This window comes from Harpegnathos saltator, unplaced genomic scaffold (genome assembly GCF_003227715.2).
Source record: "Harpegnathos saltator strain DR-91 unplaced genomic scaffold, Hsal_v8.6 scaffold144, whole genome shotgun sequence".
In the NCBI taxonomy this organism is placed as follows: domain Eukaryota; kingdom Metazoa; phylum Arthropoda; class Insecta; order Hymenoptera; family Formicidae; genus Harpegnathos; species Harpegnathos saltator.
The window spans coordinates 691,196-710,267 of record NW_020229922.1 but is presented as its reverse complement, the minus strand read 5'-3'; the positions used below and the strand labels follow the sequence as shown (position 1 = coordinate 710,267).

At 39.2% G+C, this 19,072-nt stretch overlaps 4 protein-coding genes across 7 annotated transcripts; 1 reads left to right on the top strand and 3 right to left on the bottom strand.

Moving 5' to 3' along the window:
- Nucleotides 1–965: 965 nt before the first annotated feature.
- Nucleotides 966–5,792, bottom strand: LOC105187801 (70 kDa peptidyl-prolyl isomerase). Of its 4 annotated transcripts, none has more exons than XM_011148847.3 (2): nt 5,677–5,792; nt 966–1,983 (listed from the first exon to the last, which is right to left on the bottom strand). In XM_011148847.3, exon 2 carries the CDS (start codon nt 1,956–1,958, stop codon nt 1,086–1,088), a length of 873 nt encoding a protein of 290 aa, XP_011147149.1. In that variant the 5' UTR covers nt 1,959–1,983; nt 5,677–5,792; the 3' UTR covers nt 966–1,085. The 4 variants fall into 4 exon arrangements, with proteins under 4 accessions (XP_011147149.1, XP_019699067.1, XP_011147157.1 ...); XM_019843508.2 differs by lacking the exon at nt 5,677–5,792 and adding an exon at nt 4,269–4,447; XM_011148855.3 differs by lacking the exon at nt 5,677–5,792 and adding an exon at nt 2,428–2,509.
- Nucleotides 3,774–5,580, bottom strand: Gstcd (glutathione S-transferase, C-terminal domain containing). The gene has a single exon (XM_011148865.3). It carries the CDS (start codon nt 5,551–5,553, stop codon nt 3,847–3,849), a length of 1,707 nt encoding a protein of 568 aa, XP_011147167.1. The 5' UTR covers nt 5,554–5,580; the 3' UTR covers nt 3,774–3,846.
- Nucleotides 5,611–7,030, bottom strand: JTBR (jumping translocation breakpoint protein JTBR). The gene is made up of 3 exons (XM_011148876.3): nt 6,576–7,030; nt 5,941–6,174; nt 5,611–5,827 (listed from the first exon to the last, which is right to left on the bottom strand). The coding sequence occupies exons 1-3, from the start codon at nt 6,629–6,631 to the stop codon at nt 5,665–5,667; spliced, it is 453 nt and encodes a 150-aa protein (XP_011147178.1). The 5' UTR covers nt 6,632–7,030; the 3' UTR covers nt 5,611–5,664.
- A 3,868-nt stretch (nt 7,031–10,898) lies between these two features.
- Nucleotides 10,899–17,117, top strand: Lnk (SH2B adapter-like protein Lnk). Its single transcript, XM_011148812.3, has 5 exons — nt 10,899–12,660; nt 13,064–13,950; nt 14,037–14,236; nt 14,329–14,586; nt 15,757–17,117. The coding sequence occupies exons 1-5, from the start codon at nt 12,182–12,184 to the stop codon at nt 15,892–15,894; spliced, it is 1,962 nt and encodes a 653-aa protein (XP_011147114.3). The 5' UTR covers nt 10,899–12,181; the 3' UTR covers nt 15,895–17,117.
- Nucleotides 17,118–19,072: the final 1,955 nt, after the last annotated feature.

The following is a 19,072-nucleotide window of genomic DNA, read 5'->3' as shown; positions in this document are numbered from 1 at the left end:
ATATTCTTCATGAATGAATTTATCTTATTGGTTGGGGTACAAATAAGTCAACAGCTTTGTGTTATCAATGTAATACTTGTAACTTCATTGTGCTTTATACACAGGATGGATAAGATAATAGAATTCAGTTAATATATGCATCCTGTTTAAAAAAATTAAAAAAGAATTAAATTTAAAGGTGCCATTAAATTTAACTTTGGATTATTAAGATTTGAGTCTCGTATTAAATTTATTTACTAGACTCGCGAAAATCTTCAAATTTCACTTAAATACTTTTGTAAATTAGTTTCAAGTAAATAAATTTAGTACGAGTATACATCAAACCAAGTTTGTTATTAAATTCAATAGCTGCAATTAATGTTGGAACTTTTACTCTTTACTACAGTATCATACTTTATATCGAGGTTACATGTACATAACGATTAATAATAAATTGTAATTTTCATATTAGAGCAATTAGTATAATGCAGTTTTATAAAATAATTAAAAATTGGTATAAACACACGATGATAGTCGAATTGTTCAAGTCACATGCAGATGTCGATATTTATATGAGAGAACTTGTTGTAATATCTTAAATATTTTACATAGTTATGTTATGTAATTAGAAATATTAAACAAGTGACATTATTGGATAATTTATAAACGTGACTATACATACATATATATTGATAAAGTTACCCTGATTGAAGTTTTGTATTGTAAAGAGGAACTTGTTTAGGATGCATTATACACTTCAACATATAGTGTTATTCTTCAGCCATCCATTTTATACTAATATTGTAATAAAATAATATACAGAATAAAATATATATCCACATCTGTAACTTTCTCTACAATAGTTAAACATTGTAACAACTTTTTAATTCAATGTACTGATTTTTAAGGTTCAAACATCACATACTCTCTGGTGTACCATTAAAATTATTATAGTATAAGTTATTGTGGGTAGAAATAAATGCATATTTTTCTATTTATAAAATAAATGTACTTTACTTTTTCCTTCTAAATTAGCAGACATATTTAAATTTACAGAATTTGCTTATAGTAAGACATGGTACCTGAAAAGTTTCTTTTTTTACTGGTCAAGGCTTAAACATTTTTCTCACCATGTCATTGCATTTCTGAGTTGCTTCCTGTAATCTAGTGTTATAAATATGAAACTGTTCTTTCACTGTATGATTATTAGGCTCTAAGGTCAGTGCTACTTTTAAGTCTGCCACAGCTTTTTCATTATCCTTCATACTTCCATATGCTACTCCTCTTCTATACAAAGCTTTAACATTGTTTTTATCCTTGTTCAATACTTTAGTGCACAGAGCAACTGTATGCTCAAAGTTCTTCTGATTCAGCTGGCATCTAGCCATGTTGTTGTATAATGTCAGTCTCAAATTATTAATATTGAACTCCAAATGTTTGTCCAATTCTAAGTCTGATATTGGCTCCAATGTTATCAGGATTTTACAAGCTCTGCTAAACTTGTGAAACGCATCGACGAATCTAGAACTCTTGAACAATTTGACAGCTATTTCTTTGTATTTCAAAGCTACCTCATATTTTTCCTCTGGACTCCATTCCCAGATTGGCTTGTACCATTCACATTTTGTCAATGTTATCTCAAATTTGACTGACACAGATTCACTTTTAACTTCTGACTGTGATGGCATAATAATAGTAACAAGACTCCTCTCGTAGATATTCATCATTTGAATAGCTCTCTCGACTTTCCTATCAATTTCTGCACATGCTTCGCCTATAACTAATACCTTCTCGCCTTCACTGACGAAGATATTTGTATGATACTTTTCTTTTAATATATCTTCCGATGTTTCCATGATATTTATGTTTTCCATGAGAACGTTGCATATGGAGCATTCAGTTGGTTTTTTGGTAAATATGCCTGGCTTTAACACATTCTTCCTGATACTCTTGTCGGCCGATTTCCACGGACGTAACATTGTGGTAATTTGTTGGCAATCGATTCTGTAGAAAGAATGATATTTTCTTAATTAATTACAATTAGCAGTTAAAAACATTAACATTAACAATGCTGTACAATATTCTAATCTTCATTATTTCAACGTATACTCTTCGAGTGACACTTACTGTAAACAATAACACTTGAACCTAACCTAAACTAAAAGCTACTGCAACATGAATCAACCAAACACAGTTTGACATTTGGAAATTGACTAATTTTTGTTTAAAATTCATTACATATGGCATTTATTATGGCAATCATATGGCAAATTTTAATCATCTTGTTAATTATAAAAACTATAATTTGATATAATAAATTGATCATACAACTCTAATAAAAATAACTCTAATGATTAAGGGGTCTAAAAGATCATTAGACCCGTTATTTCTGCCTGACATCGATTCTTTAGTTCCAAAACGTCCATTACGAACCGCTGTTGTACTTACTAAAAAATCGAGGTAGTAGCAGTGCTGCGAGATCGAGAGAATTTCCCACGCTACAGCGCATGCCTGAAATGACGTAGCTACATATATGTCAAAACCCACTGACGGTTTAAAGCGCATGACAGAGGATCCATGGAGGATCCTTTCTATTCTCCCTACAATTCCTTCATATTTTCTTTCAGACGAGGGATCTTACGCCCGTATTAGACTATAGATTGAAAATTATAAGTGGACCAACTTAAATAATCAAGATTTAGATTTATCCGATTGCAATTTTCAATCCATAGTATCATATAGGCGTTAAATTACCTTTAAATTAATACGGTACTGAGACTCCCATAGCGTTTACTCAATGCGCATGCCCGGAATTCTCCCGGTCTCGTAACATTGGGTAGTAGGCCCAATAGACGAGTATCTAAGGGCAACCTTTATGTATATTTTCAATTGAAAAAATATTTAAAGACTGATTAGATATACTTTCTCCTTATCTAGCGTAAAGGTCTACAGAAACCTCTTGTGGAGATACTCAAGATAATCAAAGGCACTTTCCGTCTTTCCGGTGTACGGAAAAATTCGAGAATAGTGTTATTTCACTTAGCCACCGATACTAATAGAAACTATAATAAGATACTATATATAAGATATAAGAAACTATAATAAGAAACTATACATAAGATACTAATAAAAACCGTACCAGAAAAATCTTGCTGTGCGCTAACGTCTTCCTAATAATATCATAGCTGAAATAGGTAGCTGTAGCTTAAAAAATTTGTATTTTGATATTGTAAATTTGTAAAATTTGATAACAGATATGAAGTAATGGGAAAAATATATCAAAAAGTATCAAATTATCTCGAGATAATCAAAATAATTTGAAGTAATTGAGATAAAACACTGGAAGTATCTAAAAAAAAATTTCTTATTTTTTAACAGGTCACATTAATCTTCGAGTATTTCCGATGATCGGAAAAATTCAAGCGAGGTGTCATTTTTTTGCTTCAATGAGTACTTCCACATGCAATTTTGAACGTTCACAAGAAACGCCTGATTTAAATTTTGTTTAAATAGCCATGAGCTTATAAAATGAATTCCATAAATCCATAAATTTAACATCTGATAGTACTGTATTAAAATAAGCAAAATTCAAGAGACTATAACAGCGGCGAGAATGATGATAGCGGAATAGTTGAAAAAACATTTAAAAAACTGAAGTTTCTATTTCTCAAACGAAATGGCGACTATTCAATTTTCAACTTTCCGTTATATTTGTACAATGGAAATGTATCTTTCCTAAAAATTGAAAGCAACAGGCTTCAAAGGATAATTTAAGCGACGTACAAATTTTACAGTTTCGGTATATCGTGTTTAATTTTCTTCGTGGTGAAAATATAATCATCTTTCGCAATTATTATCGCACGTTATTCAGTGTTTTGGTATACCAACTAACAAATTATTCTTAGGTGTACACGTTGGCGGGATTAGTTTCCCCAAATGAACTTCGTATCCGAATTGTTCGGAATACAACTTCCTGTCCATATCTACGATCGCCATGCACCGGTAGCCCTGCGCAGTCTTGGTGTTCTCTTCGCAGTAATATTGATGATGCGTCTGATCCGCAGCGTGACTCAAGAACGAGTATTCTCGATTGTCAATGTGCTCCTTGAAAACATTGCTGCGCGGATATGTCAATCGATGACAATCCTGCACAGAGCCGTAGCAGCATGGACAACATACGAAGATCGCATTCTTCTCTATGCAAGATTGAATAACCAGATCCGTCGCGACACCGCAGGCGTGCAGCGACATGCCGATATCGAAATTCAAGTTGAAATAATTGAAGTTACCGTGACATAACTGGACGTTCATTAGCTCCAATTTCTCTACCCTTCGCCTGGCAATGGCCATGGGTTTGTCCTTGTTCTCCATCAGAATGATCTTGCAGCGAGGCAACAAATGCGCTACCAGTATTCCCAAGTGTCCGGAACCCGAGCAGAAGTCCACGATAGTGTCACCGTCCTTTGCCAATTTCAACACTGCTTTGCACAGATTCTGCAGTTGCTCTCGTTTTCGCTCGCGTCGCGCGGTTGGCACATGTCCGCTTTCTGGTCTAGCTTCATAAGGCACGTCGGTCCAGTTCAGCTTATCCACTTCTGCACCGAACGGTTCGGCGTCATGTTCTATTAATATTTTCATACTTTCAACTATCTGCAACGAGTGTTCTATGTCTTCCTGTTTCGTGTAGGTGCGTTTTCCCGGCTTGTACCGTTTAGGAGAGCTATTGTACAAGGGCTCGTTGACTATAGTTGGAAGCGTGTACTGGAGTTCGTTTAGATAGTGGCTCTTCTGCAGAGGCAGGCAACTGATGCACTTTTTCATACGTTGATCTGCCAACATTCTATCGTACCATTTGACAGTCAATGGCACCAATTTCGGCAACGTTTGGCTCGAGAACGCACTCAGCAACATATGCATGCACACAAATATAATTATATCAGATAAAGTGATATGCGGAGCCTCGACATACCCGTGCTCCCATAAATCTGTCCCATCCTGCTTAGCTATATCAATGGCAGCAAATTTCTTGCACAATGAATAACTGTGCTTATTGTGTAGCTTGATCGGCGTAGACATGTGGCATTCGAATCTGGCTAAGCTGGCAGGTAGTATGAGACTACTTGTATCCAAGTACTTCAAAGTTGAAATAAGATCGACCTCACAGAATTTAGTCCACGCACATGTCTCGGAGGAAACTTTCAAGCTGCCAAATCTAAAGCCTAATAACTTTAAATATTGGTACATCGAAGGTACTGAAACCACTTCTTGTATAATTTGACGCAAGACGATACATAAACCGGATACGCAACTATACTTATTTATAATCAAACATGGTAGTTTACAAGAACTTGCATAACAAGGTATTTCACTTACAACCTTATAAACAAAACTCGAGAGATTTATCTCATACGCTCGTTCAGTTGGATCTTGCTTGCTTAATATTAGTTTAATATCAATCGATGATTCACAGTATTTTATAGTAAATAGAGTCACTACTGTCTCAATAGGAGCAAGACACAAGTCTGATATAGAATATATAGATAAATATACTTCGTACATTTTGTCCTTGTGCATTTCTTTTTCAAACAAAAGCAACAAAAAATATAAAAATATGAAATATACAAAGACACACACATATACTACTAACACGATTTAAAATGCACGATATTTATACGCTATAGATATTTATACACTAACCCGTAATTGTCTAGCTACTTTCTTGATTATTCTCTGTCTTAACACATTCTCTCTCCAATATATGCTGAGACAGGAAGTAACCGCTAGGGCAAACATAATACCTTCAAACTTCCAAAATGTTCTTTCCTCTAACCAAGCTACTTTATCACAACTGTAATTCAAATATATCACATAAAATTATATATTCAAATATACCACATAAAATTATATATAAAATTATAGAGATCAAACTAAATTTTACTTGTATATATTCCTGTTCATTACCTTCTTGTTATTGTTTCTCCGCTTCTACACTTCAACACCTCTTTGTATCTGGCATGAACACAAATACCAATACTTTCGCTTGCAATTTCAAAGGCTGTGCACGGATGACACTCAGATAACACCTCGTATTCTTCGCCCGAGATACAGATGGAATTATTTTCAAAGTTATCAATATAAAGTTTGCTCGAACTATCTGTCCAATGACTTTCGATAATTAAGGCTAAAATAGTCAATCTGTAACAAATATATGAAATATTGATGAAATAAATAAAAGTTCCATAGATTTACAAAGTTGTAAAATAGCAAAAACTTCATAAGAGCCAAATAATACTTGATATTTGAGTTAGTAAATTACACACACATTGAGGGCATAATATATAATAATGCATAACATATAATAGTGATTCATTGCTAGCTTGTATTACATAGCAATGTATCAAATTAAGTTCTGCATTTTCGAATTTCGAATAATAATATTAACAATGCATCACATTACTGATGTAATTCTCATAACAGATAAAACTAGATTAACTAAGAGTAGATAAGGTTAACATTGAAGTTGTTTTTCACCGCCGAATGATCATTTTCATTAATCCATGATATTAGTTTGAATATAAATCACAAATATAACTAACCCTCCTAGAAATGTAATACCTAACAACATTCGTTTCTTCGTGCAAGATTCAATCATCTCGAGCTTTAAAACTTTTTGTCAGCGAGGCCAAAACCAAGGTCTGTAAATAGAGAAACGGAACAAAGTCAGGTCCTCTCATCCACTTCTCACGGTTTGGCTCGAAAATGGCGGCGATCGTGGCTCAGCTGATTAACCACATACCATCAGGTCAAAAATTATTTTCGTTTTTTGCACTCTTTTGTACTACAGTCAGCATTGTAATTATTTTTCTTCTGAAAATTCTCACTAGTATTTTGGAATGTGTTTAAACTATGTTTTGGTTATTTCTGATTACATCTTAAACTATGTTTTGCTTACTCTGTTCACTCACACAACTAAACCATAATACTACACGTACATAGTATTATGTACACCAACACAGATTCTCTGACTCCAAAATGGCGGTCGTGAGGAACCACTGAAATATCATAGACATAGCATAGACATAGGAATATAGGGGCAGAGCATAAAGCCCTAAACACAATGCCAGGCAACAGGCAATAAGAATAAAAATGGACCAATCACAATCGACTATTACAAGAATAATCTATTGTGATTGGTCTATTTTTATTCTTATTGCCTGTTGCCTGGCATTGTGTTTAGGGCTTTAGCCCGTAAGATAGGCGAGGGGAGTTGTGCTAAAATGCGAGGGGCGACTGTGCCCTAAACACAATGCCAGGCAACAGGCAATAAGAATAAAAATAGACCAATCACAATCGACTATTACAAGAATAATCTATTGTGATTGGTCTATTTTTATTCTTACTGCCTGTTGCCTAACATTGTGTTTAGGGCTTAAGTTTCACTGGCTACAAAAGTGCGCATATTCAGAGTGTGTGATGCAACGACTTGGCTGTTACTGGCAAATAGTAAATGTAACAAAATGATAAGAACTATTTACACTAACGGAATTTTGCAAAGGTTATGCATGTGTCTTTTTTTTCATAATTTCACTCACACATAACTTCATACACATCTATGTATATATCAAATACTTACACACGGCACAACCACTAATTAGATTTAGGCACAGTTTACCTCGTCGCACCGTCCTGCAATGATTATCCCCCCGCAACTGTATGCTCTGTTCCTATATTTCTATATCAATGTGAATATATATTAACTGGAACGAGCGTTGGCGTACGATTCTATTGTTTGCATGCGAATAGAGAGAGAGAGCAGCGTTGCCAGTCATGGCACATTCGTACCATATGTGGCATAATTAAAGGTCAGTGGCACACAGGCATAATTTAGTGATTTGGTGGTACATTATGCATTTTTTGTGGCACAAAAGAAGAAAAAGTGATATAATTCCATTTTTAAGTGAAAGTTTTAAATCTTTGGATTCTATGACAAACGTATCGCATTCTACAAGCAAGAGTATGTAGATTTAGTATAACCAATAAAGTGGCACTTAAATTATTTGAAGTGCGTTCGGAACTTTTTTTGCACATTATACGGATAAAGTAACTAGCATCGGATTAACCAATAAGAATAAGAAGAGCAAATATCTTTTTATCATGATTAGTTAATTCAATTACTCTACATTCAGGGCCGTATTCATAGTCGGATCTTATATTTAACACCGTCTTGAGTTCACGTTCAGATATTCTGTAGCCAACGAAATGATCTATACAGCATCTGAAGATGAACTTAAGACGATCTTAAATATAAGACCGGATTATGAATACAACTCTCAAAGTAAAGTTTCCGAACCTCTAAAGATGCACAAAAAGTGTTAGTTTTTAAGATGCATATTTAAGATGCAAATATAAGATTAGACAATAAAAACTACTTATAGATTCTTCAGTTCTTATAAAATCTTCAAAATATATTAATTTAGCTCGAATGGCACAAAACGCATTAATGTGGCACACTTTTTGACACAATCAAACACGGTTTTACTGGCACTGAGAGAGACACTGAGAGAGAGGTTCTTTGGTTTCTCTCTTATTCTTGTCTGGCCTACAGTGTCATCAAGGGGATAATGACAGTTAATAAAAAAGTTAGTCGTTGAAAGTAAAGGATGAAAGAAGTGAAAGAGTGAAAGAAGAGCGAGAAATTATAAGTTATAAAAAGATTGTAGATAGAAAATAAAAGAAAATAATATTTGCAACATCAAACAGATCCTGCTTATAGATATGTGTATAGAAACCAATTTAGCTTTTGATTCGGACTGTATTAGATAAAAACACAGTGCTATTTTAGAGACCCAGTGACGCTGTCTTTCTATTCGTGCCTCAGGCCTAGCGTTCGTTCCAGTTAGTATATATTTCAGTGGAGTGGAGAGGACCTGACTTTGTTCCGTTCCTTTATTTACGGACCTTGGCTAAGACCAACTAGAAAAAAGTCCAAGAACAACTATTCTGTAAAGTTTGCACGGGACGCATTCTTGCCACGCATCTTCTGACGAAATGTGTGTAAACTATGTTCGTTTTCATGAAGATTATATATGATATATATGATATAAATACAGAGAGTCCGGTAATTAGCTGCCAACCCCAAGTGTGAAGGTAGATTGGGTTAAAACAAACATAAAAGTCCTATACCGTTTTGCGAGATTCGCCATAATTATCGAGTTATTAATTGCAGAAATTTGACGAATGAACGCGCACTGAGATGAATGATTAGAGAAGCATCGTAGCAGAGAGAAGAACATCATTAACATATGGATGTGAGTGATGTGGATGTGGATGTGGATGCAGACGCGGATGAGGGTGTGGATGTGAATGTGGATGCGGATGCGGATGAGAGTGCAAATGTAGATATGGATGTGGATGTCGCAGAAAAATATATAAAACGCTGAATAACACAAAAAAGCAAAAAAACTGAAAAACGGTGAAAAACGCAGGAAAACGCAGAAAATTGTAGAAAAACGCGGAAAAATACAGAGAAACGCTGAATATCGCAAAAAGATGAAAAAACGAAAAACGCAGAGAAACGCAAAAATTACAGAAAAACGGTTTTTTGCGTTTTCCCGCGACATCTATTTCCACATCCATATCCGCACCCTCATCTATATCCACATCCCCATCCACATCCACATTCATATCTATATCCTCATGCACATCCACATCTGCATACACATCACGCACATTATGTGGATGATGTAGATGTGGATACGAATGAGAATGCGGATGTAGATGTAGACGTAGATGTCGCAGAAGAACCAAGAAAAGCAGAGAAAAACGGGAAAAAGGGAGTTTTTCTGCAATATTTTACGTTTTTTTACGTTTTCCAGCGTTTTTCAATATTTTTTTCGTCTTTTTGCGTTACTCATTGTTTTTCTGTATTTTTCTGCGTTTTTCAGCGTTTTCTGCGTTTTGTTGCGCTTTTCTACGTTTCTGTGTATTGGTATTCACATCCACATCCACATCCACATCTACATCCACATCCATATCCACATCATCCACATCGTTGTCTTCGTCTTTTTGCGTTAATCATTGTTTTTCTGTATTTTTCTGCGCTTTTCAGCGTTTTTCTGCGTTTTGTTGCATTTTTCTGCATTTCTCTGTATTCGCATCCACATCCAAATCCATATCCACATCGTTTTTTTCGTTTTTTTGCGTTACTCATTGTTTTTCTTAATTTTCTTGAGTGCGCTTGGAGTTACAGAGTGGCGGATTACGGCACAATACGGCACAATTCGAAAAAATATAAAATTCGAAAAGTGCGGGGTCAACACGGGTGTGTGTGTGTGTGTGTGTGTGCGCGTGTGTGCGAGTGCGTGTGTGTACGTGTGTGTGCCGCTGCAATTCTTACACAAAACGTACGGCGATCGAAAAATGTTTAAACATATGTCCTGAGATTCTCTCTGTTGCGTACGACGCGTGTGTGTCTGTGTGTGTGTGTGTGCGCGCGCGTGTGCATGCACACGTACGTTACGCACTTTAAATGCAACATACGCACACGGATACATACTGCGGTAGAAAACGCCTGCCGAAGTATAAATAAATACTAACGTAGCGCTGAGATATTTTGGGAAAATAATTTTGGATACAAATTATCATCTTATATCATATCTTATATCATATATTTATACGATATTAATCGTATATAATCTTCATGATATTAATCATACACAATCTTAATTCTTATTTTTTTTGCGCATGTTACATGTTAATTTATGTTACAAACGCACAATGTGCAAGATCGTGCTTATCAAGTACGTTATCATGATTGTAGCACGGACATAAACCGCCTGAAAGTGAATGTAGCACGGACTCTCACTACATGCAGGTTTTACCGCCAAAACCTGAAAGTGGATGTAGCATTGTAGTTCCCTTCGCAAAATGGGTGCAGATGGCGTCCTTTCCCAGTGCGGAAAGTCGATGTCGGCGAATACGCCATATTGGTCGCTTTCACTCTGATTCTCTTGCTTCTCCAGTCGAAGACATGATTGGTGCTCAGCGCGTGTCGTTGGCTTACATACCTAAACGCGAATTTCTATGTGCAAGGATGCGTCGTAAGCGGGCCACGCGACTACCTAACCTTAAACGCGCGATAGCAGAGTGCGCCAGTAGTATCGGCGAGTTGCGGGGGTTTCGTATTTCATAATGCCCGTAAATATTTCCATAGGACGATTCGATCGCGCGAGTCCTGCACGAGCGAGACCTTGACTTTAGCACGCGCACGATAAGTAACGGAGGCATCGGAGAACGTGTGTGTCCCCGAGGAAATTCAATAAAGTCGCCGCCGCGGGCCGATCTACTATCAGTCTACCCGGCCGCGGAAGCAAGTGCAAAAGAAAGGGTGAAAGACAGAAAAAAAGAGAGAGAGAGAGAGAGAGAGAGAGAAAAGAGAAAGAAAGCGCCAACACAGTCGAAGAGATACAGAGAGGGAAGATCATCGAACGCACGTAGACGTCGCGAGCGCGCGTACACGTGAATCGTGCGATCAGTGAAGTTGAACGAAGTTAACGCGACGCGATGAACGATCTCTGTGCTCCTTGTAACTCTGTGTATACCCACGCTGTTTCGAGTTGAATCGACTCCCTTTTTCCTTACGTCACGGACAGAGTAATGTGACAAAGTAGAGAGAGAGAGAAAGAGCGAGAATGAGGCGGTTCACAGAGAGTCTTTCGTGCTGAGCTCGTGATTCGCGTCAGGTTTCTCCTTCGTTCTCTCTCTTTCTCTCGAAACCGTCGAACTTCTCGCTGGATCGTTTCCAACGTCCTCTCCCGCTGATTCTCCTTCGCTGTCTTCCCCGCTCCCCCTCCCTCTGTGCCCAGTGTAACTGCGGTTTGTTGGCCGAGCGCTACGCGGTGGCCATTCGGAGCCGTCGCACAATTTACGTGCAGTTAACGCGTCCGAAACGCATCCGGGCTGGCACGCGTGTAGTATGCTGGTGATGTGCACGTGTGCGTGCATCCGTCCTCGACAACGACTGCTCGCATCGTGATCGTGAAAGGTTTCAGACCGTGGTGGCGGTCCCTCGCTGTTCACGACGGTGAGTGAGGGGAGTGTGGAGGGCGACGGCTGGCGGCGACGGCGGCGGTGGTGGTGGTGGCGTGGGCGGCATAAGGGGGGGAGGAGGCCTTTCGCCCCCTTCGCGAGCCAGACGCCGGTAATGAGTGTTTACACCGCGAGCACGCCGACAGCGAGCAGCGCGATATCGCCGGCGACCGCGACAACAACGACCACGGCGACGACGACTACGGCGTCGTCCACGGCAGCAGCAGCGACAACGACCACGTCGGCGACGGCGGGGACGACGGGGACAACGACGACGACGACGACGACGACGACGGCAACGGCGACGACGACGGCGACGACGGCAACAACGACGACGACGGCGGCAGCTACGACTACGGCTACGTCGTCCACGACGACCGCCGTGTCGCCTGAAACAGCGACCGGCTGGATCGAGTTCTGCGAGAGACACGCCCGCGCCTCGGCTTCCGACTTCGCCAAGGCGTTCTGCGCCTACGTGAGCCTGAACCTGCCCGAGAGCGCCCGCGCCAATCTCTCGCACCGCGACTTCCTCAGGAAGTTCGTCGAGAGTTTCTGCGAACACTTCGAGAGCGAGTACCTGCGTCACAACGTGAGGTCGGTGTCATGACCGCCGTGGCTTTTGTGCTCTTTATTGCGCGCTTGTCGTTTTGTTGTAGGGTCGTTTGTTGTGTAACGTAGGATCGTAGCGGAAATCATTAGTCTTTCGTTAATAGAATGCTGCTCGGTCTCTTCGATTCGTTACGCATACGTTCGACATTGTTGAATGCTGATGAAGTTATTCAGTGAAAATTCGCGCTCGCGAACAACCTTGGGCAAATATAACCTATGAGAGATGAAAGATTAATAATTAATTGGACTTTACAGGCCTAATGACACGCGCATGTGTGTTACCTGTTATTGTAGATTCTTTTTTTTCTTTTCTGTAAAGATATAGAATTGTTTATGAAGATGGGTGAGTTTTGGAGCGTAGAAGTTACAGGTTTCCTTGTGTTTTTAGATCACCAGCATTGCACGATGTCAAGAATGTAGCGGCCAATGAGAGAGATATAAATCTTGCGAATCAAAATGCCACCAACACACCAGTCCGTGCATCGTCGCACGAGGAATTCAGCGATTATTCTGAGCACGAGGGAGAGGCAGTGTCACCGAAACCTGTTCACAAACCTTTCTTCCGCAGATTGTCCTTCAAAGGACTCAAGAAGGGCAAGAGTTTCTTCCACAAGCAGCAGAGCGATGAGGTCGAGCTGTCGCACAGCGAACACCGCAAGGATAAACACTCGAAGGCCAAGCTATCGAAAATCGTGGTGGAGTGCAGGAAAGAGGGGATCGTTAATTCGCTGATGGGCGAAAACATAGACGGCACTCAAAAATGGGAGAAGTCGCGACTAGCTTTGATAAAGGCCATCGGTGGGTATATGCTGGAATTTTACTCGCCGCCGAAAGCGGTGAAGCCACGCAGCGGCGTCTTTTGCTCGGCGATAACGGAGGCGAGGGAAACTACGGCACTCGAGATGCCGGATCACGAGAACACGTTCGTCTTGAAGACTCAGAATATGGAGTTCGTTATAGAGGCGCATGACTCGAACGATATGAGATCGTGGCTGGCCACGATCAAATATTGCATACGAACGGTGCAGCAAACCTCCAGCGCCCCTGGTTCCGGGACGGGTGAGTCTATAGGGGATTCCCTGGGTCATGGTTCTCTGAGTATCGGACCCGACAGTGATCGATTACGAGCCAACTCGGCGAGCAAGACCTTCCGATCGGCTAGTCATGAGCATGGCGACGACCAGCAGGGTAATCCGCCGGAATTACCTCCGAGACTCCGGATGCGAAGTAGCAGTAATCTAGAATTATGTTCCTCTCAACAAGAAATCGAGCAAAGTAAGAAGAATGAGTTGGTCTCACCTAAGAAATCATATTGTTGCTCGACTCGGAATAATAAAAATCTTATGCTTGTACACTTGTAGTGCCCGCCAATGAAGGTGAGCTGGACCTGTCGAGCAGCTTACGGGAGTATCCATGGTTCCACGGTACCCTTCCTCGCTCAGACGCCGCGCAGCTTGTGTTGCACAGTGCAGCTAACGGTCACGGAGTGTTCCTCGTACGACAAAGCGAAACGAGGAAAGGCGAATTCGTGTTGACCTTCAATTTCCAAGGAAGAGCAAAAGTAATTGCAGATATTATCTTCAATGCGTTTCTTAATAATGATACTCGAACGACTCTTATCTCCCTACGTCACACTCCCGCATATCATTGTAGCACTTACGGATGACGCTGAACGATCAAGGCCACTGCCGAGTCCAACACTTGTGCTTTCCCGCGATATATGACATGCTCGAGCACTTTCGACAGAACGCGATACCTCTCGAGTCCGGTGGCACTGCGGATGTTACTTTAACGGAATACGTGGTGGCGAACCATGCGCCGCGACCGGTACCAATGCACCACAACGTGGCGAGCGCGAGCGTGCATCAGCCGCAAGAGAGGAGACCGGCGGCGCTCCCGGAGCCCAGAGAAGTAAGAGTCTGCAGTGGAAGTCTAACTCCTCTTGTGTGAGCGCGAGTGGCCAACACCCACAGTCTGAAGTCTAATCTACAGACAGTGAGTAGATAAACAGCTAAAAAGCGCCCATTTATCGTATGGTCGGTGATACATGACGAATTCAGTCGGTATCCGCAACTTTTCTGCGAAAACTGTTAATAAACTCGATGAAGATACCTGTATTTGTAGATTGATATACAAAGTTAAAAGTTGTGAAATGTGACTTATTTATGTATTCTTCTCACAACGAGAACCACCACACATTTGTTACAATTTATTTAATTAATATAATGTGTTCAGAAGGGAAGAATATAGAAAAAGGAGAGAGTCGCACGATATATGTTATTGACATTATTAAAATTCTTTGTACACTCACGTTTCCTTTTGATTTCCTCTTTTCTTTTATATCCGAGATTCATTATGTTTTAAGACTTCTCGTTTATTTGCTCTTTCGATAAACAATGATTTGATTAAATTTGTATATCATTCAACTTAAATATGCAAAATTGTCATTTGATGGAATTATTATGAAGTTTAAGATAACATAAATATCGTGACAAAGGCATAGTTTGGAAGAAATATGACCGTGGGACAAGGAGCTCGCTTTTACGTAAAGGCTTTTTCTTGAAATTTCTGGTTTGCTGAATATTGATCATACTTAAGACATTTAAATATTCCAATGTTATCTCTCGAGCAATGTGAGAACGTCCAGAATTATCATTCAGACTGGCCTAGAAATGAATCTGTAATTATTATTGTATATATGTGTATTAAAAGCCTGTAAAATCTGCTAAAAAAATTGACAGCATTGATAATAATGATGATAATCTAGACAATTTCACATTTGCTATTATTTCTACACAGAGTGTTGGAAAAACTCGCATTGATATTATTTGTGGCAAATCTATGATAAACTTGAGTATTGATATAAGTTGTAATCTTTATGACACAATCTTTATGTTTACATACACATTATGGTAAATCTAATAAAATGCTCAAAGAGCACCTTTCTGACACGCTGCGTATATATTCGCAATCAATATATCACAACTTTATTTTCCGCAAAATCCAGAAACTTTAAGAGAAACTTCCGATAAGATAGTAGATTAAGAATATATGATAACTTATGAGATATTAATAAAATAGGTACGCACGTACGGTGGTTCTATAAGAACGCGCGTGGAATCTTTGGAGCGACTAGAGCAACAGAGCAGCATCGCGGAACAGCAGGGCTCAGCATCGTCTACTGGCAGAGCGGTGCAAAACACTTATAGTTTTCTCTGATATTGGATTCGCACTCCGATTCGCAATCCACCGCCAGGCTACAACCTGGTCAGTCCGACGGACTGAACACGAATAAAAGGCGCGAAAGGGAGAAAAACCTCGAGAGATTTTTTTAATTCCACAGTCGCGCGTTACGCTGTGTCGTGCAAATGTATTTTGACCAATCGCATCATTTTATTTAGTACAAAAGTTGTATTCTTTTTTTTTCCTTTTTTCTTCGAAAAGTAAAAAGTAGGAACTCTTCCAAACTCTGTTGACTTCCGCGTAGGAACACTCAACAGTACACTTTTATGATTCGTCAGCAGCGTGTTTACATTGCATTTATATTAAACGATAAACAAATAGAGAATAGACTGCCGAATGAAACAAGTCTCAGTTAGCAATAGTCACTTTGCAGTATTGTGCATAAAACCATCCCTCCCAATTGCCTCCTCCTCCGCTCTCTTTCCCTCTTGATGATGTTACTCACTTTCTACGAAGCTCTCTTTAGCACGTTCGCATTACCTACGGTTTGTCACTTTTTATCATGGCTGAATTGACGACCTTCGTCTTTGTCCTTAACTAGAAAGAGAGAGAGAGAGAGAGAGAGAGAGAGAGAGAGAGAGAGAGAGAGAGAGAGAGAGAGAGAGAGAGAGAGAACGGAGAGGTGTATTTTAATTTAAAATCTGACAGGGTTTGAATTTATAACAACGATAAGAAGAAAGAAAAAGCCGATTATACGTCGCTTAATTAATTTATGGTGTATGTACTTACATAACGCGTACCACGCGTAAGAACACGCATGCACGTGTAGGCGGGAAGCGGTGATCCCTTCCAAAATCGTGAACTGTTAAACTGCCACATGTCGCAATTCCCGAATCGTGTCCTTGGATCAACCCGAAGACTTGAAATGCCACGCCAAAGCTAAAAATTTAATACTAGTGAACCTCGCTTCGTCATCGTTACAATCTATTACGTGAAACTGCATTTCTGCCACATTGTCGCTAGTCCCGATGCGCTTCATAGGGCGTCGAGTGTAATAGAAATGCCCTGTAACCATCAGTAAGTGTAAAACATGCCGCCGATACTCGTATTAAATTATCCCCGATGCTCGTCGATGTAAATCTCCGATTTATTGGGCAAATAAAATGTGAAGGGAAAGAGAAGAAGAGCGACAAGTGGAAAGAGAGAAAAAGAAGGATGTAATTATGTTATAAGTCTGCAATTAAATGCATTGTCATAAATTGAAAGGACATAACGTTTCGAGCTACAGTAAGTATCGTCCCATGTATCCTCGCCAGAATAACAGCACCGTATTTGGTAAGCAGCGTGTCGAGAAGCGTATTAACGAACTGTTGTAATGACTAAGGACTAATCACTAACACTGTAGAGCAATACGACTGAATGTGCGAAACTCGCAGATAATAGAGAAATGTATGAATGAATGGTAACGTGTGTATAATAGAGAGAGAAAGAGAGAGAGAGAGAGAGAGAGAGAGAGAGAGAGAGAGAGAGAGAGAGAGAGAGAGAGAGAGAGAGAGAGAGAGAGAGAGAGAGAGAGAGAGAGAGGAGAGAGAGAGAGAGAGAGAGAGAGAGAGAGAGAGCAATGGTCGACGAAATATTCGCGATATTTGGTGGTGCGAGCATAGAGCAAGTATTCTCAGTACGAGCCGAACTGATTACTGTGATAAGATCTTTCATTTTACGCAGGCATCGAATAATCCCGTATTGTCGTTCACGCCGGTCTACGTTCTTGTCCGAAGATCATCGCTATTACACCGTCGACAGACAGGCAGACACAGACACAGTTATATAAATAGAATTTCCAATCACGATATTATTGCAAGGAGGATAGAAAATTCGTAGACACATCGTAGAGTCGATCCGGTGAATTTGTATCGCGAGTCCGTTCTTTAGTCAAAGCGCTCGGCGAGATCATGCTGTAGGTAGAATGTAAACTTACTCCTTCCTGTATTCACACAGTTAAAGCCGACAGTCCATGGGATATACCGAGCCTGGCAACTAATAGGCATTCAACCGTAATACTTTTTTACCTTATGTTAAGGAGCAAAGATAAGAATAAAAACTGGATTACCTGAGAGCACTGTCATAGTTGTGTAATACGTTACTTTTAAGTTATTCGCGAGTGCTTCGCGCATGTTCGCGGGACATTTGTGTGGCGCTCATTAGGTCGAGAAGTTGTTAGGAAGTTAATAATTGCTTGTGGAGATTATATTGTAGCGTCTCCCAGCTGTAATTATCACTTTGGGTCACGGATATATATATATTTTGGCGTTATCCCGAGACTAACTCGAAAATTTCCTTGACTTGAACTTTCGATACTAAATTGTGTGAAATTTCGGCCTCGGAAAATGTTACGGTTTATCAAGCTGAATCGGACTTTCAGTGAATGTCAAGTATGTAAACATTAATAAAGGCACGCCTTCCCTATATAAGAAGTATGTACATAAAAGAACTGAATATAAAATTTAAATATACACGAGATTATGTAATACACAGAATTGTCTTTTTTTTTCTTTTTCGAATATGACTTTGGACGATATTGTAACTTATTAAGACGAGCACCGCGAGTCGAATCGTAGCCAACAGAATTTGATCTAGTTGAGAAGATTGTTAGATCCATTGGAAAAAACAAATCATATCAATAATTGTGCATAAGACATCTCACTGATTGACCTTGACTTTTATATTATCTTATCGAGGATAAATCTTTGAGTAATGTTTGAAAGGTTTTAGCCAATGTCGCTGTCCGTGAAAAAGTTATAAATAAAAAAGTTCGTAAAACATACTATACCATAATCATACATATGCTATTCGTACACATACTTTTATCAGACATTAATACAGTCTTATACAGGGTGTTAAATTCCAAATATAACAGGTGGAATATCTTGGAAACTGAGCGCGGCGAACAAAAATGTTTCAGACAAAAGTTAAGTTGTAATAAATGCATCAAATAGCGATATTCATTTGATCCTGAGAGCAATTACGGAGATCTCAAGGTCAACTTGAGAATCTGAAGTGGAACCTTAATTTTTTATTATATTATCTTTTTCTACCAATTAATTTGAACAACTTTTATCTGAAATATTTTTTTATGTGCCTAATATTTTTTGAGCTATTTAAGGAATACTTGATAACTTTTTCAATATTTAGCTTACGACATCTCGGTAACTAT